The sequence below is a fragment of the Leopardus geoffroyi genome, chromosome D1, assembly GCF_018350155.1.
Source record: "Leopardus geoffroyi isolate Oge1 chromosome D1, O.geoffroyi_Oge1_pat1.0, whole genome shotgun sequence".
Classification (NCBI taxonomy): Eukaryota; Metazoa; Chordata; class Mammalia; order Carnivora; family Felidae; genus Leopardus; species Leopardus geoffroyi.
In genome coordinates this window covers 25941057-25955102 of record NC_059329.1, presented here as the reverse complement: position 1 = coordinate 25955102, position 14046 = coordinate 25941057, and the positions used below count along the sequence as shown (strand labels likewise).

Below are 14046 nucleotides of genomic sequence, written 5' to 3'. Positions count from 1 at the left end.
TTATGGATGGACATCTAGGTTGTTTCCACCCTTTAGTTAATCAAGATAGTCCTGAAAAGAATAACCTTATGAATATGGTACTTTGTACTTTTGCCAATATAAGAAGAAAATCGTAAAGAAATTTATGTATCATTTTGGTAAGATGTGAGAGAGAGCAGAGATAAATATGTCTTCAGCTTGTTCAGTTTACTGTTGTCAGTTGAGCAGTCTTGTTGGATGTTATTGTCTTGAATGGGTGTGGAGTTTTATCAGATAATTTTTTTGGACTTATGGCAAAAATCTAGCATTTTTTCCTTATAATTTTTAATTATAATTAAGATTGAATTATAATGATAGATTTTTTTCTATTGTTGAACCAATCTTGCATTTCTGGGATAAATTCAGTTTGGTTCTGAAGTATTTTTAAAAATTCATACAGTGATGGATGTGGTTTATTATTTTATTTAGGAACTCAAACACATCAAAACACTGAATATCTTTCCAGGTGTTAAACCAGTCTTGCATTCTCAAGATCTATCTTGTCATGGTGTTTTCTTTTTTTTCCTTGTTGGTCTCATTTTTTCTAACTTTTTATAATCTAACTTTATATTAAAATTATTTTACACTTCAAGCAGAATGCAGAAAACTCGCCACCATGTAGTTCCCTTTATCTTTTCCCTTTATTATTCTAGTTTCTGTAAGTATTACATTTACATTCATCAGTGTTATTACAATTTTTGCTTTCAATTAGCACATATATTTTAAAGAACTTAAGAGGAGATTAGTGATCTATTACATTTACCTAATTATTTATTATTTCTGTTGCTCTCCCTTTTTACCAGAAGGTCCATGTTTTATTCTGATGCCATTTTCCTTCTATATGAAGAGCTTTCTTTAGCATTTCTTGTAGAATCCATCTACTGGTAACAAATGCTCTCAATTTTTGAAAATCTGAGTATGATCTTATTTTTATGTCATTTCTGAAGGATATTTTCACTTGATATAGTTTTCCGGATTGAGCGTTCTTTCAGCATTTTATAAATGTGGTTCCACTATCCTTTGGTCTTCTTAGTTTCTAATGAGAAATCCAGTCATTTAAATCCTTATTTCTCTCTATGTAATGTGGTATGTCTTTTTTCTCTGGTGGCTGTCAGGATACTTATTTTATATAGCTTATCAACAGCTTGATTATGATGGATTGTTTTGTGGTTTTCTTTGATTTTATTCTGTTTTATTTTTGCTGATCTTGAATCTGTAAATACGTACCTTTCAACAAATTTGTTATGTTTTCATGAATTATTACATCAAAATTTTTGTTTTCTGTGACCATATTTCTCTTCCATGGGTATCTATGAGTCTGTTCATATTTTTCAGTCTTTAATAATTTTTTTCTAGTGTTTATTCCTGGGAGAGAGAGAGAGAGAGAGAGAACGAACAAGTGGGGGGGAGGGGCAGAGAGAGGGAGACACAGAATCAGAAGTAGGCTCCAGGCTCTGAGCTGTCAGCACAGGGCCCAATGCCGGGCTTGAACCCACAAATCATGAGATTATGACCTGAGCCGAAGTCAGACGCTTAACTGACTGAGCCACCCAGGCACCCCTGTATTTTTCAGTCTTTTAAAACAATTTCGAATATTGTCCTTCAGAGTACATAATTAATTTCTTTTAGTCTATTGTTAGGTTGGTTCACTGACTCTTTTTCTCTATCATTTCTATTCTGCTATTGAGCCAAGTCAGTATTTTCTTATTTCAGATACTATATTTTTCCATGTTGAAATTTTTATTTGATCTTTTTTTACATTTTTCATCAAGGAATTTTTGTCTTTCCATTGGTTTCAATATCTAATGCAGTGTGTTTATTGTAATATATGTGTTTTAAACTCTTTGATAAGTCCAACATCTGTTTCATTTCACATTTGGCCTTTCTTGATTGTCTTTTCCTTTGGAAATTGCTCATATTTTACTGGTTGTGGTGTATCTAGTAATTTTGGATTGTGTCATGGATATTTTGAATATTGTGTTGTGAGACTGACTCCACTAATGTCCTGTATAGAGTGCTGACTTTTTTCTTTTTTCTTTTTTTTTGTCTTAATCAGACTTCAGCCTGGTTGGATTCAGATTGAACTTTCTCTCTGGACTTATTTATTCTTTAGGTGGTGGTTTTAGCATCAGTTCAGTTTTATAGTCTTTGCTGTACTCTTACTTTTGTTAGGGATTTTGCACACACTGTTCCCAAAGGATGCTTTCCCTGGTTTCTCTGATTGGAAGGGTGGAATTCTCCAAGAGCTTTAGCCTCTGGTATAATACACATTTTTTTTCTGACTAAGCTACTGTTAGGTGTAAATAGTGAGAGAGAAAAAAAAAATAACAAGGATTATCTCCACAATCTTTATATAAGAGTCCTTTTTCATTGTTTTTCTATTTAGAAGAATGGGTTTTCACTCTACAACTGAAGTGGTACCCTCAGGTCTGTCCTTGGGCCAGGTTGGAAGAGATAAAAGGGGAAGAAAACAATCTCTCTGCCCTTTTCCCCACAAGGGGCAGTGTTCACATCTTTTGGCCAGAAAGTTGGACTTCTCTAAGAGTTTTGCTGACTCTGCCTGTTACTCACATCCTGATTAGCCTGTCCTTGGGTCAGTCTAGGAGGTAACATGGGAAAAGCCAGGAAGCACACTGCCGCTACATTAGCTACTCTGCAAGTTTTGACTTTGTTTCCGAATCTACCTTCTGTCATTAAAATTTTTAGAGCTCTTAGGTAGTTGCATGCGTATATTTTATTTCATTTTGTTATCTTTAGAGTTTTTACCGTAAACACTGGAAAAGGCTGGAAACCTCACATTCTTTTTTTGAAATAAATTTTGCTGGATATAGAATTCTATGTTGACAGTTGTTTAAAAAAGCAACTGAAAGTACTCAGTCCAAATTTTGGTTTTCTTCTGTTTATTCCTGTGAATGTGATGTGTATTCTTTTTTTTTCCTTTGGCAGCTACTCAGATTTTATCTTTATCAGCGCTTTTCAGCCATCTGATTATGATATACCCTGTGTAATTTTCTATGTGTTTATCAGACTCTGAATTTATGGAGTTTTCTGGATCAGTGTGTTTATAATCGTCATAAAATTTATAATTTTTTTTATCAATTATTTTTTCAATTGTTTTTTCTATTCTTCTTCTCCTTAACCCCCCTCCCACCATCCCAAGGGAAGGCATTTTCCTCTCCTTTATTTACCATCCATTACATGTAATGGCTTTATATTGTTCTATATGTCACTGAGACTTTTTTTTCCTGTCTTTTTCTCTCACACACACAAACTAAAAACCAAATAAAAATTGTTTGTGGATAATTATCTTGCTGTTGCTTTAAGTTCACTGATCTTTTCTTCTGCTGTGTCTAATACAGGCATACCTTGGAGATATTGCTGGTTTGGCCCCAGACAATTGCAGTAAAGTGAATATTGTAATAACGCGAGTCAAATGAATTTTTTCATTTCCCAGTGCATGTAAAAGCTATGTTTACACTGTACTGCACTCTATTAAGTGCACAATAGCATTATGTCTAAAAAAATAATATTCATACCTTAATTTAAGAAATATTTTATTGCTAAAAATGCTCCTTTGATGTGTGTTAGGGGATGATGGCCTTTCTAGCAGAGAGAGCCTATATTCAAAATTGAGTTAATATTTTAGTTTTCAGTCTACCAGATAAAATCATCACCATTTACCAACTATGTCCAATTACTCTTTTTTACTTTTATATTTTTAAGTCTGTTAATGAATAATTTACAGAATAGTGAAAACCCACTTTATTAGAAATTTTAATAAGAATTTAAGCACAGCAAACCTCTTTATGTCAAGTAAATTTTGGTGCACAAACTTCATAAAAAATGAAAGAATATTGTTGCATATTATTTTAGCAAAATAAGGTGATCTAGGTTGTTGTTGCAAAAGACCGTGTGATAAAGTCTTTTCAGTTGAATGAATGACTAGAGGAAAATACTATATTTTCTTTTTTGTCCTTAGAAGTATGTTGTTCACTCATAATTTTTAAGTTATATAGTATTCATCTAGGATAAATACCCTCAATCTGAGTTGTTGTTTACATGATCAACGTCACCAAATTTTTAAAATCTAGAGCTAGAGTTACCCCTTGCCTCAGCACCCCAAACAACCAGTCTGTTCTCTGTATCTATGAACTTGGTTTTTGTTGGTTTCATTTTTTAGATTTTACATGTAAGTGAGATCATATGGTATTTGTCTTTCTCTGACTTATTTCACATAACACATGCCCTCAAGGTCCATCCATGTTGTTGCCGGTGGCAGGATTTCATTCTTTTTTATGGCTGAGTATACACATCTTCTTTGTGAGTCTCTTCTTAATTCATTGTAACTGCTCATCCCATATTATTCTAACCTATTGCATCCTGTGGCACTGGCTCTAATAACTCAATTTTTCTGTTATAAATCATAGATGATATATTGTAAATTTGTTTCTTTACGATAGATATTTGGATTTGCTGTTTATTTTGTCCAGAATATGGACAACCATTTGATTTTCCAGTTTCTGGTTTTAAAATGATGCAGCTGAATGTGCCACTAGAATTAAGAAATCATGACTGTGAAAACTGGTAGACCAAGGGTTAAACTGGAAGTATGACATACATGTCACCTTCAGATCTTGGTGTGAAAAATGCATGTTGTGATCTCCTGATTATGTTCAGATTGCCATTTCAACTTTTCTTAATCATTGTAAGCTAGGTTATTTTTTTTTCCAGTTCCCTAGGGGAGATTTTAGTTTGTGTTGAGACAGATGATATAATAGCTGCTTTTGAAACTTGATTGTAAGAGTATGATAATTCTTAAGATTCACAGAAAATTTTTCCTTATGCAGTACAGTTTTTAAATTAGGTGAATATTTTTTTTCTTATTCTTAGTAATTAAAACTCAAGTGAGTTACAATTTTAAGAAAAGATTATTAAATCAGTATGCATTGCTGTTGGTACAGAGTCAGCAGAACCGTTAAAATTATGATCTGCTTTTTAAAATATTTATATTAAAGGAATAGTCCTAAATCCTTTGTTTTTATTTGTTTATTATTTTTTTTTAAGGCAAGAGGAGCAGATGTCCCAGAGATTCCTGGAGATCTTGGTCTTAAGACATGTGGCAGCACAGCCAGTATGAAGGTTAAACAGGTGAAAAAGTGAGTATGATTTTACAGTGGGTTTTCAGTGAATTTGTATAAATGACAGTCAGTTTTTTAGTTCTCTTACAACTTTTATTTAGATTTCTTGGTAAATATGCTCTTACTGTCCACACATTAAATTATACTATAAGCCTAAATTATGACTCAACAATTAGTGGAATAGGTCTGAAGATTATCTGCTTGTTTAAAAATAGACTTTAATTTTGTCCTCGCAACAGCTTTATGTCATTGTCTGTTAGGGTGCATTTGTTCAATGGGAACAATCCAAGTGTGTCTGTCTCAGTGCCCTTAATATATGTTCTCATTCATTTAGAAAAATCAGCTTTGTCATTTGAGTTATGAGATTGCTGTATCTCAGCTCTGCCTTTGAGAAAGCCTGAATTTGATGCCGGTAATTGGCTCTTATGTCAAATATCTGAAGGTATCCATTTCAGTCTTTAACCGAAAAACCATTTCATACTTTCCCACTGAAGCCTTACCTACCTCCTTCCCCATCCCATGAAGTTGGCATTAAAGAACAAAACCCAGAAAAACCATCTTTTCACCCAGTAGAGTGTTAGATAGCTATGTTTTCGTTGTAAATAGAGAAAAGACAAAGATAAAAATATTCATTCTGCATCCAGACCCACCAATCCAGGACTGATGGGCTGCGACAACATTCACAGGTAAAATCTGGTTGTATATTTCATCGGGAATGCTGCTTCTGATCAGAAGTTGGCTCTTCACAGTTTTTATAACATTCACTGAAAACATAGATTTTCTACGGACATTGCCTTGGGTCAAGATTAGGAGAGTGTAGTGGTGCTTTTTAATTTTTTCTGTTGTTGTTTTTGTTTTTGACCTGTGCACTGAATGTAATTTTCATTTGATCCACTGTATTTCTGGGAAGGTTTGTGTGGCTATTTGTGTGCTCATGCGCATGCGCTTATTAAATAGTTCTGCTTGCAAGAGCTCTTCAACCCATTTTATTTTTCCCTTGGGCTTAGTTATTCTGACTGTTTCAGTATCTTGCGTCTCACTTAGTTATTTCATGTACTTCAGGTTACCCTTCACTAAAGGTCACTTTCCGAAGATGGCTGAATGTGCACATTTCCATTATGAGAACGTTGAGTTTGGCAGCATACAGGTATATTTGAAATATTTCCTATATACTGAATTAAGATATATCTATATCTGTATTTTTTTCTTGGTCTCTATTTTTATCTATATATGAGAGGTGACACTTAGAAGTAGTTTTTTCTATTGATGTCTTGTTGGTTGATGGGAAAACTTTTATTTCCTTCTGTTGGCAAATACTTGATGCCCTATAACTCCTATTTTAGGTGGAAGTAGTGTAATCGAATCACTATAAATCTTAGAACTTCTATTAGATTCCTTATAATTTGCCATTGTTTTATAGCATGAAGTATTCTAGTTGTTCCCTGACTAACATTGGGTCATAGTAAGATGATTAAATGAGAGTTGGAGTGAAGTGGAGTACGGGGCAGATGTGCTAATAGAGTTTTATTATTTTATTTTATTTTTTAGTATTTTTTTCTTATTTTGAGGTATATTGTGTGTGTAAATATGTATGTTTATAGAGCATGTGCATGTATACATATATGTTGCATACATATATATATATATATATATATATATATATATATATATGTATATTTTAAAGCCCAGGCTAAGAGAGAAATTACCTGGGTGTCCCTCCTATGTTGCACTTGCCTTCTCTACCCTAAAGATTACTTCTACCATGACTTTTATAGTGTTTGTTAAAATTTTTTGTTTTATTATCTGTATGCATTCCTAATCAGTATGGGTGTTTAGTTTCCCTATTTTTGAACTTTATGTACTTAGAATTATTCTAATCCATTCAGCAAATACTTACTGAGCAAGTAAGTGTGTACCAGGCACTGTTTTAGGTGCTTTGGCTACATCAGTGAGCAACAACCACAACAAAAACTGGATACCCATTCTTTTTTTTATTTTTTTTATTTTTTTTTTAACATTTATTTTTGAGAGACAGAGACAGAGCACAAGCAGGGGAGGGACAGAGAGAGAGAGGAAGACACAAAATCCAAAGCAGGTTCCAGGCTCTGAGCTGTCAGCACAGAACCCTACATGGGGCTTGAATCCACGAGCCATGAGATCATGTCCTGAGCCAAAGTCGGACGCTTAACCGACTGAGCCACCCAGGCACCCCATCTGAATACCCATTCTTAAAGCGCACAGAGGATGGCCAAGAAAAGAGCTATGGTAAAAAAGTAGAACAGGATAAGAAGGATCAGGGGTAGGTTGAAATATCAAACCTGGGTGGGCTTCATTATTGAATGTATTCTTTCTGCTTTCATTTACCATTGTGAAATTGATCCCTGTAGATGTACGTAGTTATAGTTGGTTCAATTTGTTCACTACTGTATATTAATCGATAGCATGTATTATGTTACAAGTAATTTATCTTCTTTTTCGTTTGTTTGTTTGAAATTTGGGTTGTCAGTTTTCGCTGTCTGTGAACGTTGTTGTGCACAAATCCTCACGCACATATGCAGAAGTTTCTCACAGTAGAATTTCAGAGTTCTACAATACCCACATGTCCAGCTTTACTGAGTAAAGCCAAGCTACTTCCAAAAGTGGTTGACAAATGTGTACTTTCATAAACAGTAAATGTGAGTTGCTGTTCTGCATCCTTGGGAACTCTTGGTTGTTTGCTACTTGTTAATTTTTACTCATCTGATGAGGATGTAATTCTCTCTCACTGTATGTATTTGTAGTCTCCTGATTTGTAATGCAGTTGAACATCTTTTCAAATATTTGTTGGGCATTTGAGATTTCTGTTTTTTTAAAACTCTAGATCAGATCTTTTGTTCATTTTGTTTTACAGATTTGCTTATATTTTTCTTACTCAACCATGGGAATGCTTTACATATTTTGGGTGTTCTTTCATGTTGCATCCAGTCCTGTATTGTTTTTGCATGTGTAATAAAAACACTTTCTCCCACATTGTGGCATGTTATTTGACTCTCTTTATGCTGCTCTCATTGTACAGGTATCATTTATTTTATTCTTTATTTTATGCATTTTATGTAGTTGTATGTATGCATAAGCCTGACTTGTACTTTTCCTGTCACATTTAAGATGTTCTCTCCTGCCCTGAAGTTATGAAATTATTGTCCTTTTCCTTTTGGTATAAGTTTCATAATTTTGACTTGAACATTGAGGTTGCTTGGAATTTATATTTATAGTGTGAAAAAGAGTGATATTAAAAATCCCTGGTATGACAACCAGACAGAATGGATATTAACCATAGCCCTGGAGTGGAGTGCTAATGGCCTTCTCTTGTGCAGTGCATTGCCCCTCTAGTTGTATGGATCATTGGTGGTCCGTTATTTCAGTATTTTACTGTGGTACCCACCAATCATTTCTGAAAGTCTGTTTTATTATTATTTTAAAATATGATTATATTAGAGTTCTCCAGTGATACAGAACCAACGCGTTTGTGTGTGTGTGTGTGTGTGTGTGTGTGTGTGTGTATGTGTGTGTGTGTGTGTAAAGAGAGAGAGAGAGAGAGAGAGAGAGAGAGATTTATTTTAAAGAGTTGGCTCCTGTGATTGTGGAGACTTGGTTAAGTTGAAAAATCTCAGGATAGGCTGAAAACCGAGGGAAGGGTTCAGGTTGCAGTTTGAGTGCAAGGACAGTCTGCTGGCTGAGATACCTCTTCAGGGGAGGTCGGTTTCTTTTTCTGTTAAAGAGTTTCAGTGGATTGGATGAGGCCCACCCACATCATGGAGAGTAATCTGCGTTTAAAAAATAACTTCACAGAATTATTTGGAATAATGTTTGATCTGAAGTTAATGTATAAAATTAACAATCACAGTCCACTCTGCCAACTAGGCATTCCTTAAACTGTACTTAATCTCTAATAAAGACAATAATAGGGTCCTGCTTCGCCTAACAGCATGATCAACTGTTTTTTATACAACCAAAAACATTTTGACCATTTTCCCAGAAGAGAATACAAAGGCCTTGAGTAATGTTTACTCTTCTTGGCATCCTGCAACTTAAATACTATGACGAAAAGTTAAAATATATTAAGTACCATGATATAAATCTTTAAAGTAACAAGAGAAAAGAAACCAAAGATGTTTGCTATGACACACACACACACACACACACACACACACACACACACGCACTTTCAGAGTAAAATAAGAAGGTAATACTCATGGCAATTATTGTGCTGGCTTCTGTAGCTGGTCATGTGGTTGTAGCTGGTATTATAACTACTTTCTTCTGCTTCTCGTTCTGTATTCCTTTTGCCCTAAGCAGTAATCTCAGTTGATTGTGGTTCTTTCCCTGGTTGGGTGACCCATACCTTCATTTTGGGTCTGGCCATTAATAGCCCTGCCTGAATTGGGTTCTGCTAATTTCCCATTCAGTTCAGTGGCAGGGCATGTGATACCAAGGGATGCTCTAAGGGAGCTTCAATATTCCAGATGTATTTATTTTTATTTTTATTTTTATTTTTACCTCTGTTGTAGAGTAGCAGTCCAATTTCCCCTGGGTAGTCAGGATCAGTCATCCCAGCTAACACCAAAACTCCCTTCTTTGCCTGCTGAGTTAGAAGCATTAGGAGCCCAAAGTGGCTTGGGTGGCAGGCTTACTTCCAAGTCAGTGGAATCGTTATTTTGTCTTCTGGTGGAAGCATTCCTCCTTTTGGAACTAAGACTTCTAGGTTAGCAGAGAATATATGATTGTAGGGACAGGAAGCATAAATTTTGCTAGTGAGTCCCTATGAGTAATATTGAGTGGTCCCACTCCCATTGCCACCCGTTGATTCCTGTTTCTCCAATCTGATTAGATTTAAAGACACTGATGACTCCATTTTTTTAAATATATTTTTTCATTGTTTATTTATTTTGAGAGAGAGAGACAGAGAGAGAGAGCATGAGTAGGGGAGGGGCAGAGAGAGAGAGAGACACACACACAAAATCTGAAGCAGGCTCAAGGGTCTGAGCTGTCAGCACAGAGCCCGACACGGGGCTTGAATTCACGAACTGTGAGATCATGACCTGAGCCGAAGTCGGATTCTTAACCGACTGAGCCACCCAGGAGCCCCGTAATGATTCCATTTCTAACAGTAAAGAGAGCATGGGTAGTCAATGGTGTGATGGGGCAATAGAGATACACAAAATATCACCATTATATACTTAGAATCAAATACTTGTAAGCCACAAAGTTCTGGGTAACCATTTATTTGGTATCTTGGAGTATTTTTCCATACTGATGAGTAAATTGAAATTTTCATTTCACTCATGATTAGTGATGTTGAACATTTTTTCATGTGTTTATTGTCCATTCGTGTATCTCCTTTGGAAAGATGTCTATATTCAAATGCTTTGCTCATTTTTGAATTGATTTGTTTTTGTTTTTTTTTTGTTTTTTTTTTGATTTGAGTTTTAGGACTTATCTATATAACCTATTTGTGTCTTTTGATCTAAAGTGAGCATATTGGTGGAATGTTTTTTTTTTTAATTTAGCCTTTTATCTCTTATCATTTTTAATTGAAGTATAATTAACATACAGTGTTATGTTAGTTTCAGGTGTCCAACATGTTGGTTAAACAGTCACTCAGTGTTCACCACAGTAAGTGTAGTCACCTTCTGTTCACCCAACAACCTTATTATAACATGATTGACTATATTTCCTATGCTGTACTTTTTGTTTGACGTATTTATTTATAACTGAAAGTCTGTACTTCTTAATAGCCTTTATCTATTTCACCCATCCTCCCATCTACATCCTCCCCTCTGGCAACAACCAGTTTGTTCTCTGTATTTAAGAGTCTGTTTATTCATTTCTTTTGGTTTTTAGATTACACACATAAGTGAAATGACATGGTATTTGCCTTTCTCTGTGTGACTTATTTCACTTAGCATAACACCCTCTAGGTCCATCCATATTTTTGCAAATGGCAAGATCTCATTCTTTTTATGACTGATGATATTCCATTGTATGTATGTATGTATGTAGCTATGCATGTGTGTATATATACTACCACATCTTTATTCATCTGTTGATGGACACTTGGGTTGCTTCCATATCTTGGCTATTGTAAATAATGCTGCAATTGACATAGGGTTACATGTATCTTTTTGAATTAGTGTTTTCGTTTTCTTTGGATAAATACACAGTAGTGGAATTACTGGATCATATGGTATTTCTATTTTTAATTTTTTGAAGAGCCCCTGCACTGTTTTCCACAGTGGCTGCATCAGTTTGCATTCCGACTAACAGTATATAAATGTTCCTTTTTTCCCATATTCTCACCAACCATTGTTACCTCTTGTCTTTTTGATTCTAGCTATTCTGACAGGTGTAACGTAATAGGTCATTGTAGTTTTGAGTTGCATTTCACTCATTTGAGTGGCATCATTAGTGATGTTGAGCATCTTTTATGTGTCTGTTTGCCATCTGTATGTCTTTTTTGGAAAAATGTCTATTCAGGTCTGCCCATTTTGTAATTGATTAGTTACTGTTTTGGTGTTAAGTTGTATAAATTCTTTATATACTTTGGGTATATATACTTTGGGTATATATACTTTGGGTATATATACTTTGGGTGTTAATCCTTTACTGGATGTATCCTTTGCAAATACCTTCTCCCATTCAGTAAGTGCCCTTTTGTTTTGTTCATTGTTTCCTTTGCTGTGCAAAAGCTTTTTATTTTGGTGTAGTCCCAATAGTTTGTTTTCGCTTTTGTTTCCCTTGCCTGAGGAGATATCTAGAAAATTGTTGCTAAGGCCTATGTCAAAGAAATCGCTGCCCATTATTTTCTTCTAGTTTTATGATTTCAGGTTTCACGTTTAGGTCTTTAATCCATTTTGAGTTTATTTTTGTGTATGATATAAGAAAGTGGTCCAGTTTCACTCTTTCATATGTGGCTATTCAGTTTTCCATTTATTGTCTCCTTTGTCATAGATTAATTGGCCATAAAAGTGTAGGTGTATTTCTGGGTTGTCTATTTGTGGCTATTTTTGTTCCAGTGCCATACTGTTTTGATTACTACAGCTTTGTAGTATACCTTGAAATCTGGGATTGTGATGCCTCCAGCTTCAAGATTGCTTTGGCTGCCATCTCTGTTTTTTGATGATAGAGTTTAATCAATTCTATTTAATTACTGAAAAGGGAGGACTTATTTCTGTCAGTTTACTATCTTTTTTTTTTTCTGTATGTATTATAGATTTCTTTCTGTAATACAATGTATGTTGATTTAATTGGATTTTTTTTTTGTAGTGAAATGTTTAAATTCTTTTCTCAATTCTTTTTGCGTATATTGTATAGCTGTTTTCTTTGTTGTTACCATGGGATTACATTTAACATCCTAAAGTTACAGTACTCTAATTTGAAATTTTACCAGTTTAACTGCAATAACATACAAAAATTATGCTCCTTTATCGCTTGGTCCCCATCCTTTTTGGTTTTAAATATCTTACAATTACATCTTTATGTATTGTGTGTCCAGAAACATAAACTAATAATTCTTTTAATGCCTCTTAAACTATATTGAAAACAAAGTGTGTAGTAATAAGCACAAGTTACAATACTAGCTTTTATGTGTAAAATTTAAAGAAAAAGTATTAGTCTCTTAAATCATGTAGAAAAGACCCATAGTTACAAACCATTGTTACAGTGATAACTGGTTTTTATAATTGCACATGTATTCACCTTTACTGAGGTCGAGTTACTGTCAAGTGTCTTTTCACTTCAGCTTGCAGGACTCCTTTTAGCCCTCCTTGCAGACTGGGTCTATTGACAGGGTGCTTCCTCGGCTTTTGTTTAACTGGGAATGTCTTAATTTGTCTCTCACTTTTGAAGGATGGTTTTGCTGGAGATAGTATTCTTGGTTGACACTTTCATTCTGTTTGTAATTTGAATATATTGGACTACTGCCTTCTGGTCTCCAAAGTTTCTGGTGAGAAATCTGATAATCTTATTGAGGAACCCTCGTATGTGACTAGTTGCTTCTCTCTTGCTGCTTTTAAGATTCTGTCATTGTACAGGTATACCTCACAAATATTGCAGGCTTGGTCTCAGACCACCACAATAAAATGATTATTGCAATAAAGTAAGTCAGATGAATTTTTGTTTCCTAGTGTATAAACTACTTTATTGCTAAAAATGCTAACCATCATCTGAAATTTCAACAGGTTTTTTTTTTTTTTTTTTTTTTTTTGCAGAGAGTGCACGAGCAGGGATGGGGTGGTGGGGTGGAAAGACAGAGAGAATATTTTAAGTAAGCTCTACACTCAGCATGGAGTCTGACACAGGGCTTGATCTCATGACCCAAGCTGAAATCAAGAGTCAAATGCTCAAGCAACTGGGCCACCCAGGCACCCCTCAACAGGTCTTAATCATGGATCAGAGATCACCATAACGAATGTAATAATAATGTAAAATTTTGAAATATTGCATGAATTAACAAAATGTGACCCAGAGACACAAAATGAGCTAATGCTCTTCCAAAAATGGCTCCAAAAGACTTACTTAATGCAGGGTTACCACAAACCTTCAATTTGTAAAAATCACAGTATCTGTGAAGCACAATAAAATGGGGTCTTCCCGTATTTGGCTTTAGAAAGTTTGATTATAATGTGTGTCAGTGTGAGTCTCTTTGAGTTCATCTTATTTGGAGGTTATTAGCTTTTTGGATGTTTATGTTCATGTCTTTAATCAAATTTAGGAAGTTTCAGCCATTATTTCTTCACATATTATCTCTCCTCTTTTGTCTCTCTGTTTCCATTCCGAGACTTTCATAATGTATACCGGATGGACTCCCATAGTTCTGTTAGGTTCTTTCATGGTGTCACATAGCTTCCTGAGA

The 14046-nt window shown here is 34.7% G+C and overlaps 1 protein-coding gene across 6 annotated transcripts in view; it reads left to right on the top strand.

Annotated features, from left to right (window-relative positions):
• The window catches only part of ARHGAP32 (Rho GTPase activating protein 32), a 298650-nt gene that overhangs the window by 135966 nt on the left and 148638 nt on the right, over window positions 1–14046 (top strand). For 3 of the 6 annotated variants that reach the window (XM_045483459.1, XM_045483460.1, XM_045483457.1), the window contains exons 3-5: window positions 5083–5174; window positions 5801–5842; window positions 6219–6303. In XM_045483459.1, coding sequence (XP_045339415.1) covers window positions 5083–5174; window positions 5801–5842; window positions 6219–6303 — 219 coding nt within the window. The remainder of the gene's footprint in view (window positions 1–5082; window positions 5175–5800; window positions 5843–6218; window positions 6304–14046) is intronic. The other 3 variants (XM_045483461.1, XM_045483458.1, XM_045483462.1) reach the window with 1 other exon arrangement.